Source organism: Choloepus didactylus, chromosome 1 (assembly GCF_015220235.1).
Source record: "Choloepus didactylus isolate mChoDid1 chromosome 1, mChoDid1.pri, whole genome shotgun sequence".
In the NCBI taxonomy this organism is placed as follows: Eukaryota; Metazoa; Chordata; class Mammalia; order Pilosa; family Megalonychidae; genus Choloepus; species Choloepus didactylus.
Genome location: NC_051307.1, coordinates 195,570,642 through 195,594,980, shown reverse-complemented (window position 1 = coordinate 195,594,980; position 24,339 = coordinate 195,570,642). Strand labels below are relative to the sequence as shown.

Sequence of the window (24,339 nt, the reverse complement as noted above, 5' to 3'; positions counted from 1 at the left end):
TGTTCAGCAGATCCCCAAAAGAAACTTTAAAGACAGGTATACTAATTTTTCAAAAATAAAAACTGTAGAATAACTCAAGGGGGCAGAAAACTACCTTGAAATCTTTAACTTCAATTAATTACAAGGGCAGTAATTATTCTTAAAATTCTATCCAAGTATGTCTACATTTCTACTGCACAAGCTTGCAAATGCAATTTTTAGCTTTCAAAACAGACTTCTTCAGGCCACCCACCTCCAAATCATATAATCCTTGTTCATTTCATTTACCATTTTAATTTTATTCCTGGAAAGTGGCATGTAAATCAGATTTTTATAAAGAAATCAGTGGTGGTTTTGTTTTTTTTTTTTTTAATCAAAACTGTTTTATCACAGAAGTAATAACTGAATATACAGATAGGAAAAAAAAAAATATTTTTCTGATAGTCTCAAACACCCAGAGATAATCACTATTACCATCCTCATGTTTCTCTTCCCAGACCTGTGCCAGCAAAGGGGCACAATGAAATAATTTTTAATCTATTAGGGAAGCTCACAGGGAAGACTCTAAAAGGGTCGCCTCATAACGAAAAGTATCCTGTAGTAAGAAGATTAATCATTTGTACTATCAAAGAATTTACTCTTTGTATAAGTATCCCTTTATCAGATGAAACTAAAATTAAATTGTATACCTAAGAAGAACACACTCTGATTAACTGATGGTTGAGAGGAAAAAAAAAAATCCTTGTTATTGAACAACTTTCTAAATACCAGTCCACTGACTAGTCCTATTATCAAGTGCATTTTGAGTTAGGGTAGGAAATAATTAAATCTATTTTTGATTTTCAGGCACTAAAGATCCTTAGAGATCATACTGAACATCAATGCCCATTGTCAAAATGTGGCTTATGTAAAAAGTTAAAGGTGAATTTGTAGCAGCTCCAATACATACCCTGCAAACTGCATACTGAATGATCCTTGTTATCACTGTGTTTTATTTGCTTCTCTCTCCTAAAAGAAAATACAGAAAAAAATTTTAGTTAGGTTAGTTCCATTCGCTTTAAGTCAAAATACATACCCTAAGGCTGGATCTAGACAAAAGTGTAAAAATGGCAAAATGTGTCTTTAGTGGCCCAGTCTCCCCTTAAGTTTTCTCCCCTCTACAACTTATATAACCCCCTTTAAGGAACCTTTAAGTAAAAAGGAATTTCAGAGAAAACAGGTACATGGAGATTTTTCTAGGTGGGCATTTTTCAAGGTTAGAAAAGCTATTCCAATGATTGACTCAGAGCGGAAGGGGGAGGAAATAATAATACTAAATAAACAGTACTCTCACCATGTTCTAAATGCCTCCTGGCTAACAGACTCTGAACTCACAGTTCACTGCATCCTCACTGTGAGCCTGAAGGGTAGGGGAACACAAGGGTCACCTTGCCTGATAAGCAGCAGTGCCGTAGCTCCAATCCCGCTCAGCCCGGTTTCGAAGCCCACCCCACCTTCAGTAGCCACTATGGACCCATGAAACACCCATTACCACAGCCAAGGAGGACAGACAACCTTTGCAACTCATGTGGCGAGCAGGCAGAAATCAATTATAATGCCAGCCAACAGAGAGCACACAAAACACCTTTACATTGAGGCTTTCCGTTTGATAATAAAAAAAGAGACCATCAATACAAAGAGAACGTGAGCAGACAACCTACATCCAAAACGTGGCACAGTACAAGAGTACAGACTTGCAGGCCTTCCCAGTGTTGAGCTATCACATAAATAACTGAAAGGCCTAAACATTCATACAAGGCCAATGAAATAAACACTACACACTAAAGGTGAGTTGTATCAGGTAATCATTAAGACCAAGATCAGATAAGCTTGGGGGAAAAGGAGTGCAAAGAATTGAGGGAAAGTAGACAGGAAAGGTGAAAGGAGGAGGAAAGGTAAATGATCTATGGCTGTGAAAACAAGACTACTACCAGAAGTGAGGGAACAAGGGGGGGGAGACGGTTCTGCATCACAAAGGGGGCAAGCATAGCCACGGGCACATGCCCACATCTAGTGACAGCAAACCCAGGGATGTCTGTCTGGTCCTTTGGCTCTGAGTGAGATATGGCAGCTTCTCCCATTACCCTTGCCTGCTTCTCTCTTTCTGCTAGTAAGCATTCAAAAGATAACTAGCTACCACCACTAGCATCATTCTTATAATGATGATGTTCCTCCCCCATCAGCACAAATTCTCCCACCCTACTTCAAGAGAATGAATTTACTTAGCTATCATCTCTTTTGTGTTCGTGAAAATTTTGTTTTTCAGTTTCCTAAAATGTAACAATTTGAAAATAAGTGCTGTAGGACTGTAAATTAAAGAAAATAATGTCTCTAATCTGGACTTCAATTGTCTGATGATTTTTCAATGAAACATTCCACAAAGTCTAAGCATTTGCTTTTAAAATGATAGTAAGATGACCCATCACATTTACCCTTTCAAAAAGGACTAAATGTTTCTTTACAATTTTTTCCCAAAGTAATAGACTCTTACAGAAAACTTTTAAAAACAGAATAAAAAGTAGAAGGAATAAAAAGGCATCCACAGTCCAATGAAGATCAACGCTATTAACATTAGGAAGCCTTTTCTGCAAATATTTATGCATAGCTGCTTCTTTATTTTACCTTACAAAGGTATGACCATTCTATACATTACTTTAAATCTTGCTTTTTTTTCACTTGACATAACACTTTCTTTGTCTTAGTATTTTGTTTCAATTATGAGGAAAATATCTGTTTAGTATAGGAAAAAACAGAATTAGAATTTATAGATATATAGATATATAATATATAGACTATATGGATGAGAGGGGAGTTTTAAAAAAATCATCCATTCTCCCACACTCTATGATAATGGGTAAACATTTTGGTACACAGCCTTCCAAATTATTTTTTTAGATATAATATATTCTCAGGCATAATTTTTTTACAAAATGGGATAATATACACACACGGCTTTGTAACCATGTCAAAAACACTTCTCTCCAAAAAAAGTTAATACAAGTTCATTTTAGAAAATCTGAATAATGCAGAAAAGCACAACAGAAAAAAATAAAAATCATCTGTAACTTTATCCAGGATGACCTCTATTCAGGTTTGGATGTGTAGCCTTCATATCTATGCTTCTTTACAAAGCTACAATACTGTACATGAACTTTGATGATCATTCTTTTCCTCTACTTTATATGATAAACACTTTCCTATGCCCTGAAAAGTTATTTTAAATCAGTATTGTTAATTACAACATAGCTAAGACGACATCTTTTTAAACAGCAAAACCACTAAAATAGGACATTTTAAAGGAAACTCCTTTTTTAGCATATGCTCACACATGCATATAACTAGGCTGGACCTAAAATGAAACAGGCCAACTAGTCAGGAGTGTTTATAATACAGGAATTCATGTTTAAGAAGCAACTGGTATGTATTATAAGAATATACTGATGTTCTCTCAGCACAAGAGAGCAGAAGTAACAGAAGTGTGCAAGTTTGGCTGCAGAAGAGGAAGGAAGTGTGGGTGGCCCTACACACATTTTGCAAGCTGCTGAAAACAGTTGTAGAACCAGCCTCTCTTAAACCTACTGTCAATTTTTTGGAATTCATTCTTATCAAAACTCACTTTTAGCTTTTTGTTGACATCATAACCACTGCAGTCTGGTCTGTATATCAAACGAATACCTCCTACTCACGCGTCTCCCCAGGAGAAGGACAAAACAGGACGCTGAAGAAAAGTGGCTCTGCCTGAAGACTTCTCTGGACCAATCCATGGCATAAGAAAATGAGACTATTGTAACCCTCCCCCACCATCAGACCACCAATATTTAAATATACAAAATATTCCACTTCCTAAACACAATAAATAGCTTTTAAAAAAATCTGTGCCCATGCCTCCCTCTAACACAGACAACTAAAAGTTGAGTTTTTCATGAAGCCATGCTTAAACAATATTTAAGCTTCCTTACACATGGAAATTATCTTGTATCTCTTGCAAATACCAAAAAGAAAACCATGGAAAATGTCAGACTAAACTGTCTAGAGAAAAGCCAACTTAGGTAGAGGAATGACCACTCCCTCAATGAATGTTACCACTCCGAACTTACTGATAACTCACTGCAGATACCTATAACAAATATGGTTCAGATTGAAAGAAGACAGTTGACTAAATCCTCAAGGAATATCAACAACCTCCAAGTCAAGGAAAACAAACACAACTACCATGCAGTCACCACTGCTGTTCTTTCTCCAAAGTAAATATTCCACATTTCTAGAATGGCACTCCTCCTCCTGGGATTTATTAGTATCAGCTACAAATCAAAGATGAAGAAACCACAAACAGGTCAACAAGTCCAAGGTTACAGAAGAATCCAGAACTGGTCGCTGGACGGGTTAACTATTACCATGTGGTTATCATGTAGTATCAGTCTGCAGTCACTATAAATTAAAAGATTAAAGTCAATTACGTATTATCAGCAATGTACAAACAGGTAAAATTGTTACCTCCAAATCTCTAAGAAAGTATTTTCCAAGGGAAGCAGTTGCCTACTAGGGTTGATTTTCAGTGGTAGGACTGTGGATGCATTTTTACTGTACTAAAAGTTTTATTCCAAGTAGTTGATTTTAATGGACTCAGGGCCACTGAGTGGACTAGGAACATCAGTTTGAGAAGCCTGGTCCAGACTCTTGAGGCAGTAATTAGGTTGCCAATGCAGATCAATACCTTGAAGCACTAGTTTAAGTAACCTTCATTTACTCTAAGTAAATCAAGCTACAACCCAGGATATATCAAGGAATCAATGTATTTGGGAAGCGGGCCAATCATTAACTGATGTGGAGAAGTGGACAGTGTTTGTAAAGCGAGAGAGGTTAACATCCAAGCCACAAAACTTGGACCAGCAAAGCAGCCAATATGCTCAAAATCCTAAACAGAATCTATCACTTCATTAAAGTGATGAATACTGCTCAGTGTCACCATTTCCACCCAAGGGTAAGCAAAACTTAAAAATTAGCATGGTGACAGCCTTGGCATGAAGTGCTCAAATAATCATTAATGACTCAAAAGCTGGAAATTATTCCAAAATAAATAAAGCCAACTCACAATTACTTATTGTTGCTAGGAAAACAGAATATAAGTTGGAAGATACAGAGAATTTGAAAACAAAATCTAAATCTCCTCTCTTCCAAGCTTTTATTAACACTGTCAAACTCCTTTTAACTATCACCTTATTTTCCCTGCTGATATTGTGATAAAGATGGCCATTAAAAAATGGTCAAAAACGAATGTTGCAAGAGAAGGGAAAAAACAAAAAAACAAAAAACACTGATCCGTAAACAAAAATACTGGCACCTAATATTTAACTGATTTTGAGTTGAAAGATAAGATCATTCGGGGATTCTCTTACACTGGTGGGACTACAAATTACCTTTCTGAAATGCAATTTGGCCATACATATATTAAGAGCCTTAAAATAATTAATATCCTTGATTTATTAATCTTACTAGGTATATGTCTTAAACAAATAAAGACATGGATAAATATTTATCTTCAACAATGCTCAGTGATATTTACATGTACAAAAAAGCCAAAAACAACCTAAAGATCTACAATAAGGAAATGGTTAAATAAATCACATATTATCCACTATAACACTATATTTTGAGGCTATTTAATCTCAAGAAAATTCTCACAAAATGTTAAATAAAAAAATCCTTATACCAAATTTCACAGTGTATAAATTTTAAAAAAGCATAAAATTTGTGTATTACACATACACATATAAATAAATACTAAAACGTTAGATTGGTAAGATTACAGAAAATCATTTCTCTTTTTATGATTTTATGCTTTTATAATTCAGGAAAGACAAAGGTTATTAAAAGGTTGACTTCCTGCACATAGTTATGCATTCAGTTTATTTTCCATTAAGAGGTTCAAAAGTAAAACAATATTCCATGAATACTGTTCCAAGCCTATTTAAGTAGTCTTAATGAACAAGACATATTCAGTTCCTTCAGGCTGAGGAAGGAACAGGAACCCTAAACCTATTTTCATTAACAAATATTTGAGTCCTAATTGTGTAGGGCATAAAGTCCCTGTCCTTTAGAATCTTCCAAATGAGTTAAATAACAGGATCTATGGACCTGCACTACACAGTGAACCCTAAGTTAAATCATGGACTATAGTAAATAGTACAATTATAAAAATGTGCTTTCAGTAGTTGTAACAAATGTTCCACACCAATGCAAGGTATTAATAGGTTACATGGGAATCCTGTATTTTATCCATGATTGTTCTGTAAACCCATAACTTCTCTAATACAGAAAAAAAAGATAAATAACTGCAAGTTAGCTGAGGTAGGTATGTCCAAGAACGAGCAGAGGACACTAAAGAAGCACAGTACACAACAGGGCTTAACCTTCAACAGGGAGTAGTGTAAACACCACTCCTAAAAGTGGGGTAAACAAAGGCAGAGAAGCAGGAATGTATATAGCTGGCTGGCTTAGGAAAGGAGAACACCAGTTTGGGTAAAGCTAAGATTTTGGTAAAAGAACTGAGATGAGTTTCAGTAAAGGTTAAGAAGATGACTGATTCTGGAGAATCTCTAACGGCTCCCCATTTAAGCAACTGTGATGAACTCTTACCTTCTCAAAACTAATGGAAAACTTGAAATATTAAAGAATTCACCACATACCTATCTTCAAATTATACTTAAGGTTCATTGACATGTCATGAAAGGGTTAAAAATGACCTAGGAGAAGCCCCACTACCTTCTCATCACAGAGCTGTTCTAAGGCCTTGAAAGAAGAGGAAGGTCCCAGAGGTTTAACATGAAAGCAGCATGGGAATAACATCAGCAGAGAATTTTAGCCATGTTAAAAAGTTCACTGTTCACTTCAAAGTTCTATGAAACACCAATTTTGTTTTGACTTACTAGGTCTCTGTTATTGATCCTCTATATACATACTACTTTCCTAAAAATCTGCTAGTACTAACCTAAACAGGTTTATACAGAAATGAGTATAATATCAAAACCACAGATGTTCTTCCAGTGTCTCATTTAAAATTCAAAAAACTACTTCTCCTGCCACAACTGCCCATTTTAGAATTTCAGTTTTGTTTTAATGCAGGTCTCAAAAGAAGAAACAGAATTTAATTACTGGGTATCTATGAATGTACTGGCCTCTTTACATTTGTTGTATCACTTGATTCCTCACAACCAGCAATATAATGGTGGTATCATACCCATTTTATGGATGAGAAAGCAGGGCCAAAGAGAGTAAGGACTTACTTTCCCCTGGCCCTACACCCAGGTTAAGAGCTGCCCAGGTTGGACTTCAGATCCAACTGACCCCTGGGACCTGCGTTTTTCTCTATAAGGAGACAACACCTCCCTTTTACCTAATCCTTTCTAATTCCTAGGGAAACAACAGCACTAAAATAAATCTAGCTTGACATTTCCAGTGTTCCTCCAATTCTGATACGCCATGTGAGTTACCTGTCCCAGAAATCAATTAAACAGAGGAAATTCCCCCAGCATCCCCAAAGACTCACCCAATAAACATTAATAATATAATTCTGTTAAAAACTTTTGAAATGTTTAGAAAACTCTTTTTAAGCTGAGAAATGAACTTACAGCCAAATAACCATTCAAAAGACAGCCTGAGGGAATCCGGTCATCTAAAAGTGAAATGACATCCTGAAAACAACTTCACCTTAGAGTTGGCATACAATTTTGTGATAGCAAGAATCCTCCCCCAGTGGCACATAACAGTAAAAACCCAGTAAGTAAGTCAGGTAAAATTTAGGCAGATTCTATTTTCTCCTTAAAATCTTTATTCTTCCCAAAACTGCTATTTTAATGTACTTTGCACATTACATTCTCCCATTTGTTTCTGAAAAAGCATTTTCCTTCACAAGATAATTAGCAAATATTCACAAAAGAGAAAAAAACAAGGACAAAATCAAGCCCTGAACTTGTAGACAATATTATTCCAAATTTCTTTAGTTCTGCTCTTAATACTTTATGCCAAAAAAGAGATAATTGTTTAACCCACAGAAAATGAAGTAAAACAGAAAGGTAAATTTTACCTTAAAATTCAATTGCTATGCCTTTGCCCACTGCTAACTAAAAAGGCTGTACAAGATTATGAATATTTTTAAAAGCAATTCATGAACACAGTGTACTTTAGGTTTGTAATCTGTCCATGAATATTTGTTAGAGATCCTTTGTCCTAAATCTAAAATGAACTTTATCTAAATAAGTCAGACTGCAAGAGTAAAACTTACATTAAAAGATCTAAAATATAATCTAATATAGAAGAACCAACATGGCAGAATATTAAGCCAAGTTTGATATGCTATTCACATATTTTCCCCTAGCTTTTGCAATACAGGGTAAAAAACAATATATTGGCCTAAGGGGTGTATGCATGTATGTGTGCATAACAGAGAAAGAAACGTTAGAGAAGGAGCAAGGATGCTAGGATTGCAGTCCTAAGAATCGGCATTTCAAAGTACCACAAAGGCAACTTTTATCTTCATCATAGAGGGGCACTTTGAGAATGATCAAAATTCATTTATTCAGCAAATATGCAGAGCAGCATCACAGCACAGTGGAAAGAGTGCCTTGGGATCTGGAGCCTGACAGGTTACTCAACTTCTATGAACAGACACATCTTAACTATAAAACAAAGATAATCACCACCTTTTACAGCTATCATGAAAGCTAAATGGGATAACATATTAGCAAGTTAGGAGTAGGATCAAAAAATCAATCCAAGAATTCTTTTTCCACTTTTCAGAAGTGGCCTCCCTCTCAGGAGATTCCAATATTAAAAGAGATTATATACTTAATTCCCCATCTTACTTTGGTATCAGCACCTTCACCCCCAACTGGCCCAACAAACTGGCCTCTAAAAGCCTTTACTGGATATACTAGGAAGGTCCCTGCCTCAAGTTGTTTACAGTATTATACAGGGATAGGCAGACATGCAAAAAGAGGTGTTCTTACCCCTAAATCTGCCTTGGGGAGTTCATGGAAGATACCCCAGAGAAATTCATTTTTTTGTGTGTTTGAGCTAAGACTTGAAATTGGTGATGATGGGAAGAGGCTTTCCAAATAAGAGACCAGGGACAGAGAGGGCTTAGTATGACTGGGACAATAACATATGCATTGTAGATGAGACAAGGTCAGACAGGTGGGCAAGGGCCAGATACCCAAAAGGCCTTGTAGTCCATGTGAGTCAGTTTATATTCCTTGGGTCTGCTTCAGGACCCAGCTGAAAGGTCACCTTCTTGACCATTCCCTTATGCTCCCCACACCTCTGCACACACCAGGATCCCTTATCCACTCTCTCAGCAACATGTCCTTTTCCATTATGACTCTTATCACAGCTGTGGTTATATCATTATTTATATGACTATGTGATTTATCATCTTTGTCCACTACTAGACTAAAAGATAAACTCAGTACTGTGTAATGCCTGTGTCCATTTTATTCACCTCTGTATCCCTGGGCCTGCCGAGTACAGTTTCCTCAAAATACATAGAAACATTTTACTAAATGAATAAATGAACACATGAAGACTAGCACTAAGAAGCCAAAGAAGAATCATGAGCAGGGGAGTGGCAATAGAGATAACAAACAAATCTCTCTGGCAGCAAAGTGAAGATCAGACTGGAAGGACAAGACTAGAAGCTGGGAAACAGGTAAGGAGACAAGTGAAAATGTCTCTAGGTAAATAATGATTTAAAGACTTTAAAATGACTGGTGCAGTAGTGATGAAGATGTAATGCAGGAGACACATGTAGAAAGTAGAAATCAAGTACTCACTGCAGAGGAGGGAACTCTAGAATAGTCTAGTAGGGAATGGGAATGGTGATGCCGTTCACTCAGACCAGGAATACAGGGCAAGCACAAACATTTCTTAAGCATCTACTACATGCTATTATAGTATAGAGTGGAATATTTGCTTCTAGTTCTAAAATTCTACAATTGAAAAACAATTTAAATCCCACCCAACTGTAATAAAATAAGTATGGTTTCTATTAATATGTTGATGAAATCAACAAACTAAAGTTTAGATTTTTAAAGTTTCTTCATCAAGACACTTCTTCAGTACACAGTGCACTATGCATTACTCTTCCAGACTGGAGACAGATATCAAAGAAGTGGTCCCTGCCTTTAAGGAGTCGCTATCCCTGGGATTGGAGTAAGGTCATGACAGCAACTGAGAAACTGAGACCAAGTGAGATTGAAATTTGACCACCATCACATGCCCTGAAACTCACACTTCTGGAGCACTGATTTCCGAACCTACATTATATGATCTGGGCAAATACATAATTGAGGAGGTATGTGTTTAGATAAACCAACAGACCCAATCTTACCAAAACACAGTGCATTTCTCTTTTCTTTGAGGCTGGAGATGCTCTAGAACTCAAAACAGCACATCACCCTGGCAAAAAAAATGCCCTCCAACTTAAAAGTAACTGAAGAGTAGCCACACGACAGGAAACTGAATGACACAACATCATCACTAAGGAAACGGAAAGACACCTGATTTTTCACGGAGAAGCCTACCTGAGCAGAAGCCAAATGCTGGAGGTACCAAAGCAGAATCTCAGAAGGCTCTGGAAGTGACAGCAGAGAAACACATGTTCAGGGAAGGCAGAGGAGGAATCCTCTTTAGACAGATTCCTCCCTACACAAGAAATGGTTTCCCATGGGACACATGGCCACACCCAAAGCAGATGTGCAGAAAAGCAGATGAGAAAATGTTCCATAGTGTGAACAATGTAGCTACAAATCATTCAGAGGACAACACACTTCCAGGACCCACAATCATTTGCAATACGATTCAACTGTGGGATTTTACACTAGCTCTTCCCAAACTAAAACAAAATAAGAAAAAATCTTCCCTCCTCCCATCACCAAAGCTATCATTCCCGTTTCTCTATTCTCTTCAAATTTTTTAAAAAAGAACAACTGCACTGTCTTCCCTCCTTAATTCCCTTTCACCCACCTGGATCTAAGTTCTTCCCCCACCACTTGACCTTGGCTTCCCATCCTTCCTGAATTCTCTAAGCCCTTTCTCCTTTTCTGCCTGGGAAGTCTACCTATCCTTCAAGACCAGCTCAACTGTCACCTCCTGGTCTTGTTGCACCCATCTCTGTCTCCCAGTTTTGCCTATGCCTCACCACAGCATTCATCTGACTGTACTATTACTGTTGACCTTGGTGTCCTCCAAAGGCCATAAGCTCTTAAAGGAAGAAACTGGTTTTTATTCACTTTTCCATGGCTACACTCTAACGCAGGGCCCCAAAAATAGACACATAAAGGTTTCATGAATAAATGATCAAAGGTTAAGATTCTCTTCAAAACTACTAGAATCCACTCAACTTTTCTATCTAAGAGCTCTGAGAATTTACCTGCTCATGCTTGCACACTGGGAAATACCTAAACTCTGAACAACAGTTTTCCTATAAAAGCATTTGGCTAAAATCTTCTGGCTGATAAGCAATCAGCTGGGATGCAGTTAAATTAAATCTTTATATAGTTCTTCATCTCTGTTTTTAATTCCTAAAACTCTGGCCATGTGGAAAGTTTGCATAAGTTCCTTTTCTTCCTGGCCAGTATAATGAGCTCTTAAGCTCAGACAAGGAGCTACAGGGAAGAAATCATGCCTTATTTATACCAGTGCTTAGAGCTATGGTTGCTCAATATCTCCAAAAATAAATAACTATTTTCTATTTAGTTTCACTTTCTATACGAGGAAAACACTCATAGTCAAGTATAAATGAATAGTATTTCCTGTGACCAGTAAAGATTTCATGAAAGCCTTTTCAGTTTAATAAAGACATTTTTAAAAGACTTCCTTTTAGGATTATGGGATTAATCTGAACCACAAAGGCCAAATCTATATTTATGGTCTAGAAAAATTAAAATTAATATAAATTTTAGTAGAATGTTTTAAACTAATTGCACTTACTGCAATATTACAGTAAAAATGTTCTCACAGTTGTTAAAATAATTAGCAGGGTTAATTTCTGTATACAAAATGAAACAATAAAAATTGGTTATACAAATTTTAAAAATAGAAAGGGGACACTCAAAGTAAATGTAAAAAGAGTCTTTGCTGAGAAAATCTTGAAGATGGAGTATTAAGAAAGCTAGCGCTATGAACTTGATTTTCAACTTCCACACTGCTTCAATATGCGACCTTGGGAATGTCATGTAATTTCTCTCATTTCTAGTTCTGTAAAATGGCTATGTCACCTGTTTTCCTCACAGGTACAATTACAAAGATATTCAAAGAAAAGAATCGGTTTGTCTGTGTGTGTGTGTGTGTGTGTGTGTGTGTGTGTGTGTGTGTGTGTGTTTCAGAAACTTGTCTAATTAATATGTTTTCATCGCCATTTGCACAGTTCATTCCTCTTCAGAAATCTAATTCCAAGAGAAATATTTAAGCAGACGTTGAAGACAGATTTCCTTAAGGGAATGATTTTATAAATCTGGAAAGCAATGTAACATGATTATAAATTAACAAGTTGATTATGTAAGCCTTGACAACCCTGGACTTTAAAGTACACTGATATACATTCTGATAAATTAGAGGCAACAGACTGATTTTGGACATGGCACCCCAACCTACAAGGAACCCAAACTGAATCACAGGCGTTTGACCAGAATTTGGTGGAAATTCAACAGGATGCCCAACATCTGCAGTTCTATCCTTTGAAAGCCATGCTTCATCTTAAAACTGATAAACTGTGAAACACATTAAGTTGGCTTTAACACCTACTCTGAAGATTTTGAGAATGCACTTGATTAAATGGGAGGGAGAAAAAAGTAACTGGACAGTTTGAAAAGTCCTATATCGTCAGAGGTCTATAGACTGACAAACCCTATTGCTAAATTCTCCCCTAATACTGGGCTTTAACCGAACTCGTTATGAACCTACAGGAATGTATCTGGTTCAACTGTTAGGAATAGCCAAGGAACACTCAAGATATAATGCTGCCACTTTCCTGGATCCCAAGTACAAGTAAAAGGCAGGATGGTTTTGTAAAATGGTCCAAAAAGAAATCAACAGGCAAAGACTATAGAAAAGAACGTAGATTTCTCATCAATTCCAAAATTCTAGCTCTCCCTCGGGAATGGCACTGCTCCTTCTTCCTTACCCCGTTGCCCTGTCTCTATAGACAATAATGTCCCCATGCTATTGTAAAGCTGCGGTTTTACCGAGGAACCCCCTTGCTGTGACCAGATTTCTAGATTCGTTTGAAAAAGGAAAACAAATTTAGAAAACAGAACACACCCTCCCTAAAGAACCTGAGGGCGGAGAGCCTGGACGGGGCGCGGGAACCCCGCACTCGGCCGACTCGGGCGGGGCGTGGGGATGCGGACGCCTCCCGAGGTGCCGCAATCCCGCCGCGGCCGCAAGGGCAGGGCCTCCGGGCTCCCGCAGCCGGTCGCCGCAGTGACGGCTCCCGCCCGAGCCCCACCGCCGCGCCGCCGCCCCTCCGCCAGGCCGCGCCGCCGCCTCGCCTGTTAGGGGCCGCGACAGCACGGGCCCCGCGTCCTTCTGGGCCGCGCGCTGCGGCCGGTGCGGGGAGCGCGCAACTTACTTTCCGCCTGCGGCGGGAGCCCCGGCCCGCGCGCCCAGCCCGGGAAGAGCAGAAGCTGCTGAGGCTGCGGAGGCCGGCCCCGCACCCCGGTCCACGGCCGCCGCGCCCTCCAGCGCTCCGCACTCGCCCTTACCTCAGCCGGCAAGCGGGCGTCCGTCCGCAGCGGCCGCGGCGCCGACGACTCCCTCCCGGCCGCCAAGTCCCCGAACCAAGCGCTAATCATAATACCGAGCGGGCGGGCGACCGGCCGCGGGGAGGGGAGTGGGGGCCGAGCTGCGCCTGCGCGGTCTGCGCGTCACTATGACGCGTGCGCCGGGGCGGGGCCAAGGAAAAGGCGGGGCGGGGCGCACCTGCGGGCCTAGGCGTGCAGGCAGCTCGAGGGCATCCTGGCAGCCTCCCGACTCCAGCGAGTCTGGGCCGCGGCTGGCGGGGGGAAGCGGGTGAGGCGCCGGAGGAGGACGGTGGACTGTGGAGGAGGAAACACCTGGGGCACGGGACAGCGACCGGGAAAAGTAGCGCAAGCGGTCGGGAGAAATCGGAGGGAAGGGACTGCGTCCACACAGAGCTCTGCGTCTAGAGGGATGGGGAGGGTGGGAGTGGCAGAGGTGCGGGGAGCGGATTGTACTTTACCCTTTAAGGTTCGCCCCATCTCCCGCCCACGTTTAAGAAAGGAGAGGGAAAAATTATATATACGTGTATTACATATGTGCGTATAGTATATGTTATATCTAATATATATTTTTTTCTTTGCAGTTTCTTCTTACAGAGATTCCTATTTGAGGGAATTCTGTTGATTTTAAACAGAAGGAGAAAAGCCCAGCATCGAATGCAGCGTTGGCTTTAAAGGTCAGTGGGAGACACTGGCCTGACCAGGCTGCTTCTCCTGGAAACAACGTGGAAAGGTAAAAGGTCGTGGAAAGTATTGAAATACATGAAGTTAAGATTAAATGCTCACCAGGCATTCACCGTGACCCTAGATGGTCCATGGCGTCGTCGCCAGGTGGCTCAGGAAGGGAATCTAGCCAGGGAGTGGCTGGAGAGGTTCGGGGGAGGAGGGGCTCTCGGCTCCCCACCTGGATGCTTGGCGCTGTGGATACCAGCTTTCCGGGGTTCCAGGAAGGGAGCGTCCACAAGCCAGATACCAGTTCTCTCCATCCTGCCTTTCACTTTTCTGTTCTCCACTTCTGATCTCCCTTTCCCCAAGAGAAAACTCCTAGGAAAGGACACAAGCCAAAAACGGTGCTTAGATGCTCCAATTTCCGTTAAACTGAGTGGACAGGGAAGAGAAATCTGGATGGCTTTAGCAGATTTCTCTGTTGATCTGCAAATGTCAAAAGCCTTTTCTTTCTCCCTCTTTCCACAGCATCAACTTTGCATGTCTGAAGATGATTGGGAAACTGAAATGGATTTTTGGGAGCTGTGAATTCTTTGACTCTTGGGATTATGATTTAAGGTTTTCTGTGAAAGGGGAACTCCCAGAAACCCTAATGCCCTGACACTAGGTGATGGAATATGAGCCCAGGGAAAGCCTCTGCCCCTGAAGGCTGAGTGAAGGCCCCATCTCTGGGATCACTCTGATTAGGAAAGACCATGAAAGAATAATCTCATTTTGATACTGACACTCTAGCAGAGTTTCCAACATGGATTTGCAGAATTCATTCCTTTGTTGCTGGAAAGCTGGAGAAGCCATACACTTTTCCCCTCAGGGAGATATCGTTATTCAGGGAACCCTGTAGCTAACTAAAGGGGGAAAAAAATCACTCTAATGGTCTCCCAAGGGAATTCCAGTGGCTCAAGTCCTCCACCAGCTGGTCTGTAGCCCCTGAGATGTAACAGTAGTCACAAGAACAAAGACCTTTTTTGATAAACCTGTGAGAAAAAAGTTATATTGCTGCAGAACTCAGTTGAATAAATTCTGTAAGGAAAACAAGGGCCTAAGAATAGCAAAACAATACAGTAAAAGGAATATAATAATAAATTGATTTAAATAAAGTCTGTTCCAACTCTCTTCCAGAGTCAGGAATGGAGTATTTGCTGCATGGTAAATCATTTATTCATCCCTGTGTTTCTTGGGAAGCCAAAGTGCTACTGGCAAGAAGAACATGACCCATTTTTGGTTCCATATCATAAATGTGGTAACATGATCTGATTAGGCTTGGGTAATATTTTAAAATATTCAAGAACAAATTAATATGTTACTACTTAACTTTGAATTTAAGTAAATATGTTTAACATAATGAAGAAACCCTTTCTCCAATCTGCCCTGGGGCTTTCATCAACACATGCTGCTTTTTTTAATGTTAAGTCTTTTTAAGGACCTTCAAGAAGCTTTAATTAGATATACTGCCTTCTACAGAATGACAAGATGGAACATGCCTGCTTTATTACAGTCCCTGTGATTCAGATCTCAAAGATAACATAATGCCACCATTCAAGGAAGAAGTTGTTTATTGGAAGGAAACTAAGGAGATGCTGCATATTAGATCAAGGTGTGAAAAGTGAGCAGATTAATGAAAGAATTGCCATTTTCATCTTGGAATCCCCCAAAGCAGCATGTATAATGTGGTCATCTTCTCTAAATACTGATAGTTTTCATAATTTATGAAAAATTAAAAGAAATATATTTAGAACAACAGATGTTAAGTATTCGTGTACGTTCAGTCTTGAGTTGTGACTTTATATTAATGTGGTTTCCTTTTAGCTATTTAATTAGTCATTTTGTACATTGATATCTGTGCATTTCTGTTTCCTGGCTTCATCCCACTAGGATCAAAATAAAACTTCATTGGAAGAGCCTAAAGAGTTCCTCAAAGACTTTCCCTCACCACTCCCTTGGCATCAGTTAGCATCTCACTCTTTTATCTCAGACTCAGTTATGGCCCAGTGTGTGTGTGTGTGTGTGTGTCAAACAAGGAGTGAAAATGCCTTAAATCTCTTAATTCTGCTTTTTTGCAACCTCTGAACTAGGAGACATTGTTGGCATTGCCTATAGTTAAACCCCAACTCCCACCACTAAGAGCTACGACCTTGAGGAAGTTGCTTAACTTTCTATTTGTTTCCATGTCTATAAAATGGGAATGATGGTGATGATGTGGTGCTGATAATGGTGCCTTTTTTATTGGTTTCATGTAACGCAGTGCTTCTCAAAGTGTGTTACTTGGGTCAGCTGCATCAGCATCTCTTGGGAAATTTAATTATGAAAAATTAAAAGAAATATATTTAGAACAACAGATATTAAGTATTCATGTACAGTTCCATACCAGATCCACTGAATCAGAAACTCTGGTTTCTCCCTTTTAAGAAGACTTCCAAGAAATTATATAAACAAACAAAAATTAAATTTAAAATAAAATACAAATAAAAAGAAAAAAAAGAGAAAACGACTTCCAGATGATTCTGATGCAAACTCTAGAGTTTGAGAACCACTGTTGATGGATTGAGTTTATAGAAAGCATTAGAGCCATGCCTGGCACACATTAAACAGTATATTTATGGATATATTTAAATGAGTGCAATATGATGCTGTTGAGGTATGCAAAGTTTAATTTAGTCCAAAAGAAGCATGTCCGCGCTGTTCCTCCAACAAATCCTGCTTAATCCCTTGCCCGAAGGCTTTAAGGTAGCTTGCCAAGTCCTTCATGATCTGGTGCCTGCCTTCCTTTCCAGCTCTTTTAATTCCTCTATGTACACCATGTCTCCAGCCTTCCCAGTTCTCAGAAAGGGAATGGCTTTCTCACATCTTCAAGCCTTTGCCCATTCTGTACCTCGGCCTAGAAACATCACCCATCCCTTTTCTCCACTTCCTACTCTTGCAGTCTCTTGAATTCCTACTTATCCTTCAAAATCCAGTGTCACCTCCTCTGTGATGCCCCCACCCCTGTCCAGTCAGAGCCAAGAGTTCTCTGGGATACCATACCTCCCTGCACATCCCACTTACAGTACTTAACCATAGGATTTTGTGACTATTTACATTTGTATTTGTTCCCATTGGATCTTAAACCCCTGGAGGTCATGGATTTGAGTTCATTCAATTTCCTATTTATGCAACTAGCACTTAGGTTGCAGATAGGCAGCAGCCCAAGGGCTTTCACCCACAGACTTGGGGTATTTGTTTTGCTCATGCATGATCTTTAAGAATTAGAATCAGCTGTGAATCTCTAAAATTGGGAGATTTAATTTTTACACTTTTATTGAGTTACAGTTTGCATACTATAAAATTCATTGAAAATATGTACAATTCAATGATTTTTAGTAAGTTTATAAAGTTGTACAACTGTCACCACAATTTACTTTTAGAATATTTCCCACCCTAAAAAATGCTGTCATGAACAATTTGCAGGCAATCCCTTCCAACCTCCAGCCCCCGGCAATCAACGATCTGCTTTCCGTCTCTACAGATTTGCCTTTTCTAAAAATTTAAATAAGTGAACTCATACAATGTGTAGTCTTTTGTGTCTGGCTTCTTTCACTTACCAGAATTTATCTATGTTGTAGCATGTATCAGTAGTTGATTCTTTTTTGTTGCTGAATAGTATTCCACTGTATGAATATAGTTCATTTGTTTATCCATTCTTCAGTTGATGGACATTTGGATTGTTTCCACTTTGGGGCTATTTTTAATAATGCTGCTGTGAATACTCATGTACAAGTTTGTGTATGAACATATGTTTTCATTTCTCTCAGATATATACTCAGGAGTGGAATTTCTGGGTCATATGGTAACTCTATGTTTAATATTTTAAGGGCCTGCCAAATTGTTTTCCAAAGTGGCTCTACCACTTTACAATCCCACTAGCAACGTATGAGGGTTCTAGTCTCTCCATATCTCCTCCAACACTTGATATGGTTAGACTTTTAGAGTATTGAATGTGTAGTGGTGTGTCATTGTGCTTTTAGTGTGCATTTCCCTAATATGGTAGGTTATAAAAAATGTTCTTAATCTTAATCCCATTTCTGTGGGTATGAACTCGTTGTAAATAAGACCTTTTGAAGATATTTTTGGTTAAGGTGTAGCCAACTGAATCAGACTGAGTCTTAAATCCTGTTACTGGAGGTCTTATAAAGAGAAAGTCATGGGGAGGAGCAGAAGTCAACAAACCCTGAAGAAAAAGGAAAAGACTGCCATTTGATGGGAAAGCCAAAGAACCCAAGGATTGCTGGCCAGCCAGACTGCTACTGAACCCGGGAGAAAGCCTTTTAGCCTCCAAAATCATGACACAATGAATTCCTGTTGTTAAGCCAACCATTGTGTGGTATTTGTCATAGCAGACAGGAAACTAAGACATCTAATGATTAATGATGTTGAGCACCTTTCATGGGCTTTTTTAGCCATTTGTGTATCATCTTTGGTGAAAGTTCTGTTCAAACTCTTTGCCCACTTTTAATTGGTTTGTTTGTCTTACTGAGTTAAAAGAATTCCTGTTATATTTTGGATACAAGTCCTTAATTGGATCTATAATTTGCAGACATTCTCCTGCAGGCTGTGGCTGCTTGTCTTTTCATTTTTTAAATGATGTCTCTGGAAGTACAAAAGTTTTCAATTTTGATGAATTCCAATTTATCAATTTTTTTTTTTATGAATGACACCTTAGGGGTCATATCTAAGAAATGTTGCCTAATCCAAGGTCACAAGGATTTTCTCTTTTGTTTTCTTCAGGTTTCATAGTTTTCGGTTTAACATTTGAATCTATCATCCATTTTGAATTATGTATGCTGTGAGGTTAGAGTCTAAATTTTTTGTTTATTTGTTTATTTTTGTGAATGGCTATCCAGTTGTCCCAGCATCATCTGTTGAAATTGAATTTTCCTAATTGAATTGCCTTGGCATTTTTGTTGAAAATCAATTGACCATTAATATAAGAGTTTCTGCACCTTCTATTCTGCTCCATTGATTTATATGTCTGCTGTCATTATCACCCATTCTTTACTACTGTCATTTTATGTAAGTTTTGAAGATAGGTAGAACAAATCCTCCAACTATGTTCTTTTTCAAAATTGTTTTGTTCTAAGTACTTTGCATCTCCATGTCAATTTTACTATCAGATTTTCAATTTCTACAGAAACAGCCTGCTAGGCTTTTGATGGGGATTGTGTTGCGTTTTTAAATTTATTTTGGGAGAATTGCCATCTTAACAATATTGACTCTTTCAATTTATGAACATGTATATCTTTTGAAATGTCTCTCAGCAACGTTTTGTAGTTTTTCAGGTCTTACTCTTTTGTTACATATATTTCTAAGTATTTTTTATGCTATTGTGAATTGAATTTTCTTTGTTTCATTTTTGGATTGTTCATTGCCAGTACAAGAAATATAGTCCCTTTTTATTTATTAATTTTTGGGTCCTATGACATTCCTAAACTCATTTATTAGATATAGTCAGATTTTTTTAAATTCACTAGGATTTTCTAGATACAAGATGATATCATACACAAATACAGCTTTATCTCTTCTTTGCTATTCTGGATGCCTTTATTTCTTCTTGCCTTATTGAGTGGCTAAAACTTGCAATACAATATTGAATAGAAATGGTGAGAGCAGACATCCTTGCTTTGTTCCAAAACTTGGGGGAAACACCTTTAGTTTTTTACTATTAAGTATAATGCTTGCTGTAGGTTTTTCATAGATTTTTTTTATCTGGTTGAGGAAATTCCTTTATATTCTTAGTTTATTGAAAGTTTTGTCATGAACAGGTGTTGAGTTCTGGCAAATGCTTTTTCTGCATGTATTGACATGATTGTGTGGTTTTGCCCTCTATTCTATTAATATAGTATATTACATTAATTAATTTTGGGATGCTAAACCAGCCATGCATTCCTAGGATAAATCCAACTTGGTCATGGTGTAGAATCCTTTTTTATATGTTGCTGGATTCAGTTAACTACTATTTTTTTTTAAGAATTTTGTGTCCATGTTCATGAGGGATATTATCTATAGTCTTCTTTCTTTCTTTCTTTCTTTCTTTGTAATGTCTTTGGCGTCATAGCATGACTATTAAGTGTTACCTCCTCCTCTGTTTTCTGAAAGTGTTTGTGAAGGTTTGTTATTATTTTTTCTTTAAATATTTGATAGAATTCACCAGTGAAACCATATGGATCTGGACTTTCCTCTATGGAAAAATTTTTTAATTACTAATTCAGTTTCTTTATTTGTTATGGGCCTATTTGGATTTTCTATTTCTTCTTGAATCAGATTTAGGAATTTGTCTCTTTCTAAGAATTTGTCTGTTTCATCTAAGTTACTAGCTTTTTGCCAATTCTTTTAGGTTGGTAACAATGTCTCCTCTTTCATTCCTGATTGTGTTAATTTGTGCATTCTTTCTTTTTCCTGGGTCAGCCTAGCTAAAGATTTATAAACTTTATTGATATTTTCAAAGAACCAACTTTTGGTTTCATTGATTTTCTCTACAGTTTTTCTGTTTTCACTGTTTTCCTCTGGTCTTTACTATTACCTACCTTCTGCTTTCTTTGGGTTTAACTTGTTCTTTTGAGACCTTTCTGTTCTAAAATAGTCATTAAAAGCTATAAATTTCCCTCTAAACTCAGCTTTAGTTTTATCTCATAAATTTTGATATGCTGTGTTTTTGTTTCACTTCAAATCTTTTCCAATTTCCTGCATTGAGTTCCCCTTTGACCCCTGAGTTATTTAGACCCATGATTTGTGTAATTTCCAAGTATTTGGGGATTTAACAAAGTTATATCTGTTGTCCATTTCTTATTTAATTCTGTTGTGTTCAGAGAACATGCTATGAATAATTTCAGTCCTTTTAAAAATATCTAGACTTTTTTGTGGCCTAACATATGGTCTATCCTGAAGAATGTTTCATGTATGCTTGAAATGAATATGTATTCTGCTATTTTTAGGTGGAGTGTTCTATAAATATCAGATCCATTTGGTAAATAGAGTTCAATTTTTCTATAAACTTGCTGATTTTCTGGGTAGTGGTTCTATCAGTTACTCAGTGGAGTACTGAAATGTTCAACTAAAATTTTGAACTATTTCTCCTTTCAGTTCTGTCAGTTTTTACTTTACGTACTTTGGGGCTCTGTTGTTAGGTGTGTACATGTTTATAATTGTTATTTCTTCCTGATCTAAATACCCTGTTAGCATCATCTTTGTCTCTAGTCTTCAAGTCTGTTTTGTTTAATATTAATATAGTTATTCCAGCACTCATATGGTTTCTCTCCTGTAGCTTTCTCCATCTTTTTAACTTCAACCTATTTTTGTCTTTGAATCTGAAATGTGTCTCTTGTATGTTTATTGATCCTGCTTTTTTGTCCATTCTGATAATCTCTTCCTTTTGGTTAGTGTTTAGTCTATTCACAAATTTTTAAATATATTATTTTATATATATATATATATTTTTTTTAGTGATTGCTGAAGGGATTACCATATATATCTTATCGCAATCTACTTCAACTTAATATTGACTTAGTTCTGGTAAAATGTAGCAACCATGCTCCAATGCAGCACCATTCTCCCTCCTTTGAGCTGTTATTGTCTTATATCTCTGAATGTTATAAAGCTGGTAATAAAATGCCCTAATTACTTTATACAATTTTATTGAAGAGAAAAACTATATTTTTGCTACTATTTATATTTATCCACATGTTAACATTTCTGTTGCTTTTACTTTCTTCCTGTGGATTTGAGTTTTCATTGGGTATTGTTTCCTTTAAGCCTGAAAGACTTCTTTTAGTGTTTCTTGTTAGGCAAGCAGTAAATTCTCAGTTTTTATCTTGGAATGTTTTTATTTCACCTTTATTTTTGAAGGATAGTTTTGATGGATATAAAATTATTGGTTGATAGTGTTTTTAAGGTTTTACACTTTATATATGTATCATTCTGTTGCATGTGGCCTCCATTGTTTCTGATGAGGAGTTCAGCTGTTAATCATATTGTTTTTCCATTGTAAGTGATGAGTCATTTTATCTCGCTGTTTCCAAGATTTTCTCCTTGTTTTTGTTTCAGGTTTGTCTATAATTTAGGTGTGGATCTCTGTGTTTATTCTATGTAAGGTTCATGTAGTTTCTTTGATCTGTAGATTGATGATTTTCGTAAAACTTGATAAATTTTCAGTCATTATCTCTTCAAATATTTTTTCTACACTTTCTTCACTTCCACGAAGACTTCCATTACATGTATTTGATATGCCCCATGTTGTGCCACAGGTCTCTGAGATGCTATATTTTTCTTCAATCTTTTTAAAATTCTGTTCTCCAGATTGGATAATTTCCATCAGTTTATCTTCATGTTCACTGATTCTTTTCTTTTTTTTTTTCCATGTCAAATCTGTTCTTAAGCTCATCTAGTAAACTTTTCATTTTTTTTTGTTTAATGAATGGTGTTCATTTAATGCAGGTGTTGAGACATTCTTTTTATTTAGTTGATTATCATCTCAGCAGAGAACATTTTAATCTTAATTAGGTGGGTTTTTTTCCCTTTTCTGACCACTTCCAAGAAATGAAATGGTGATTGAGAAGAGAGGAAAAGCATCATGTAGCTGCATCCTTTAAAAAAATGAAAAGTATGGGAAGAGGAAAACCATACAGTAGCATTCCCTCCTGGAAGAGAGGAATGCTGCCGCCTGCCCTCTGGAGATCCCACAGAGGGAACTGATACTAGCCCAGTTTATGGACACCACCTCCTTGGAGAAACAGTGAATAAGGTCTAGTCCACTTCTGGGCCACTCACCAGGAGGGTCCTGCAGTGTTTTACAAACATTGCAAATTGATCATATATGGTTTGCTTTGACAAGGAGGTTCCTCTTTAACACAGTGGATTCTTAAGTCCTCAAATGACTTGTAATTGATTAGGAATTATAAAATCCAAGATTGGAATATTAATTACTGATTCTCTGGGACATAAAATTTTATGGGAAAAAGTATGTTTGGTTTAATGATGAAGATCTGTATTATTTACATAAACCACTTATATTAATTATTTATAATAATATTAATGGTATTTAGTGTCTTGTTTAATTTTCACCAAAACAATTGTAAAGGCAGATACATTCATTATCCCTCTTTTACAGATGATGACACTGTGGCCTCACACACCCAGGGTATCAAATGCAGAAAGTGGTGGAGCTGGGATTGTTTTCCAGGAGTTCCCCAGAACCCACGCTCATTAGCATTATGCTAGTCTACCTCCTTAAACCCTGCTGTCTGCATAAAATGACATTGGGTAGTGTTATAGCTCTTTTAGAATTTGTCTAGCAGGTTTTCTGGCTTTAGCTAGAAAACACACATACACAAAATGACATTGGGTAACCCAGTGAGGAGTGCTACTGCGAAAGATATAGAAATATTCTTCAATTTGTCCCTTTCAGTGCCTTTTTATGCTTTTACTCTTAATTCAGCAAAAACATCCACAGAGAGTGCTAGTAACAGCTCAGGTCTTTGACTCTCCAGTGCACTAATTTAGAACTCAGAGAGAACTTAGAAGTCCTAGACTATAGGTAGCTAATATCCCTTCAACTGTCTCTTTCAAATAGACTTATGTATTTGGTTTATGATATGTTTTAGATACCAAGATACACAGCTAGCTGAGTTGACATCCAAGTGTAGGAGCCACAGTGGGGTTTGGGGGTTGGGCTTTTCCACAACAGGGAGCTTGTTCTTTTTCAGAGCAGCCAGTTACATGGTTGAGTGGTTCTAAACGTAAGAGAGACCCTTCTTCCCTCTGACTTCCACCGACT

At 37.8% G+C, this 24,339-nt stretch overlaps 1 protein-coding gene, 1 long non-coding RNA gene and 1 other non-coding gene across 8 annotated transcripts in view; 2 read left to right on the top strand and 1 right to left on the bottom strand.

The window, feature by feature from the left end:
- SNRK (SNF related kinase) overlaps positions 1 to 13,878 on the bottom strand; it is a 72,694-nt gene extending 58,816 nt beyond the window's left edge. The window contains exons 1-3 of one of the 5 annotated variants that reach the window (XM_037848450.1): positions 13,776 to 13,829; positions 10,596 to 10,645; positions 929 to 987 (exon numbers count right to left, since the gene is read on the bottom strand). Coding sequence is in view for 1 of the 5 variants with exons in the window: in XM_037848447.1 (XP_037704375.1) it covers positions 929 to 987; positions 10,596 to 10,825 (289 nt within the window). In the remaining 4 variants the exon portion in view is untranslated. Of the gene's footprint in view, positions 1 to 928; positions 988 to 10,595; positions 10,949 to 13,775 lie in introns of those variants that run through there. The other 4 variants (XM_037848449.1, XM_037848448.1, XM_037848451.1 and 1 more) reach the window with 4 other exon arrangements.
- A 105-nt stretch (positions 13,879 to 13,983) lies between these two features.
- On the top strand, positions 13,984 to 17,662 carry LOC119528396. Of its 2 annotated transcripts, none has more exons than XR_005215701.1 (3): positions 13,984 to 14,082; positions 14,396 to 14,544; positions 15,006 to 17,661. It is a non-coding gene; the product is annotated as an uncharacterized LOC119528396 (long non-coding RNA). The 2 variants fall into 2 exon arrangements; XR_005215705.1 differs by lacking the exon at positions 13,984 to 14,082 and adding an exon at positions 14,126 to 14,154 and having other exon boundaries at positions 15,006 to 17,662.
- A 6,164-nt stretch (positions 17,663 to 23,826) lies between these two features.
- LOC119510565 lies at positions 23,827 to 23,888 on the top strand. The gene has a single exon (XR_005211969.1). It is a non-coding gene; the product is annotated as a U7 small nuclear RNA (small nuclear RNA).
- The last annotated feature ends 451 nt before the right edge of the window (positions 23,889 to 24,339 follow it).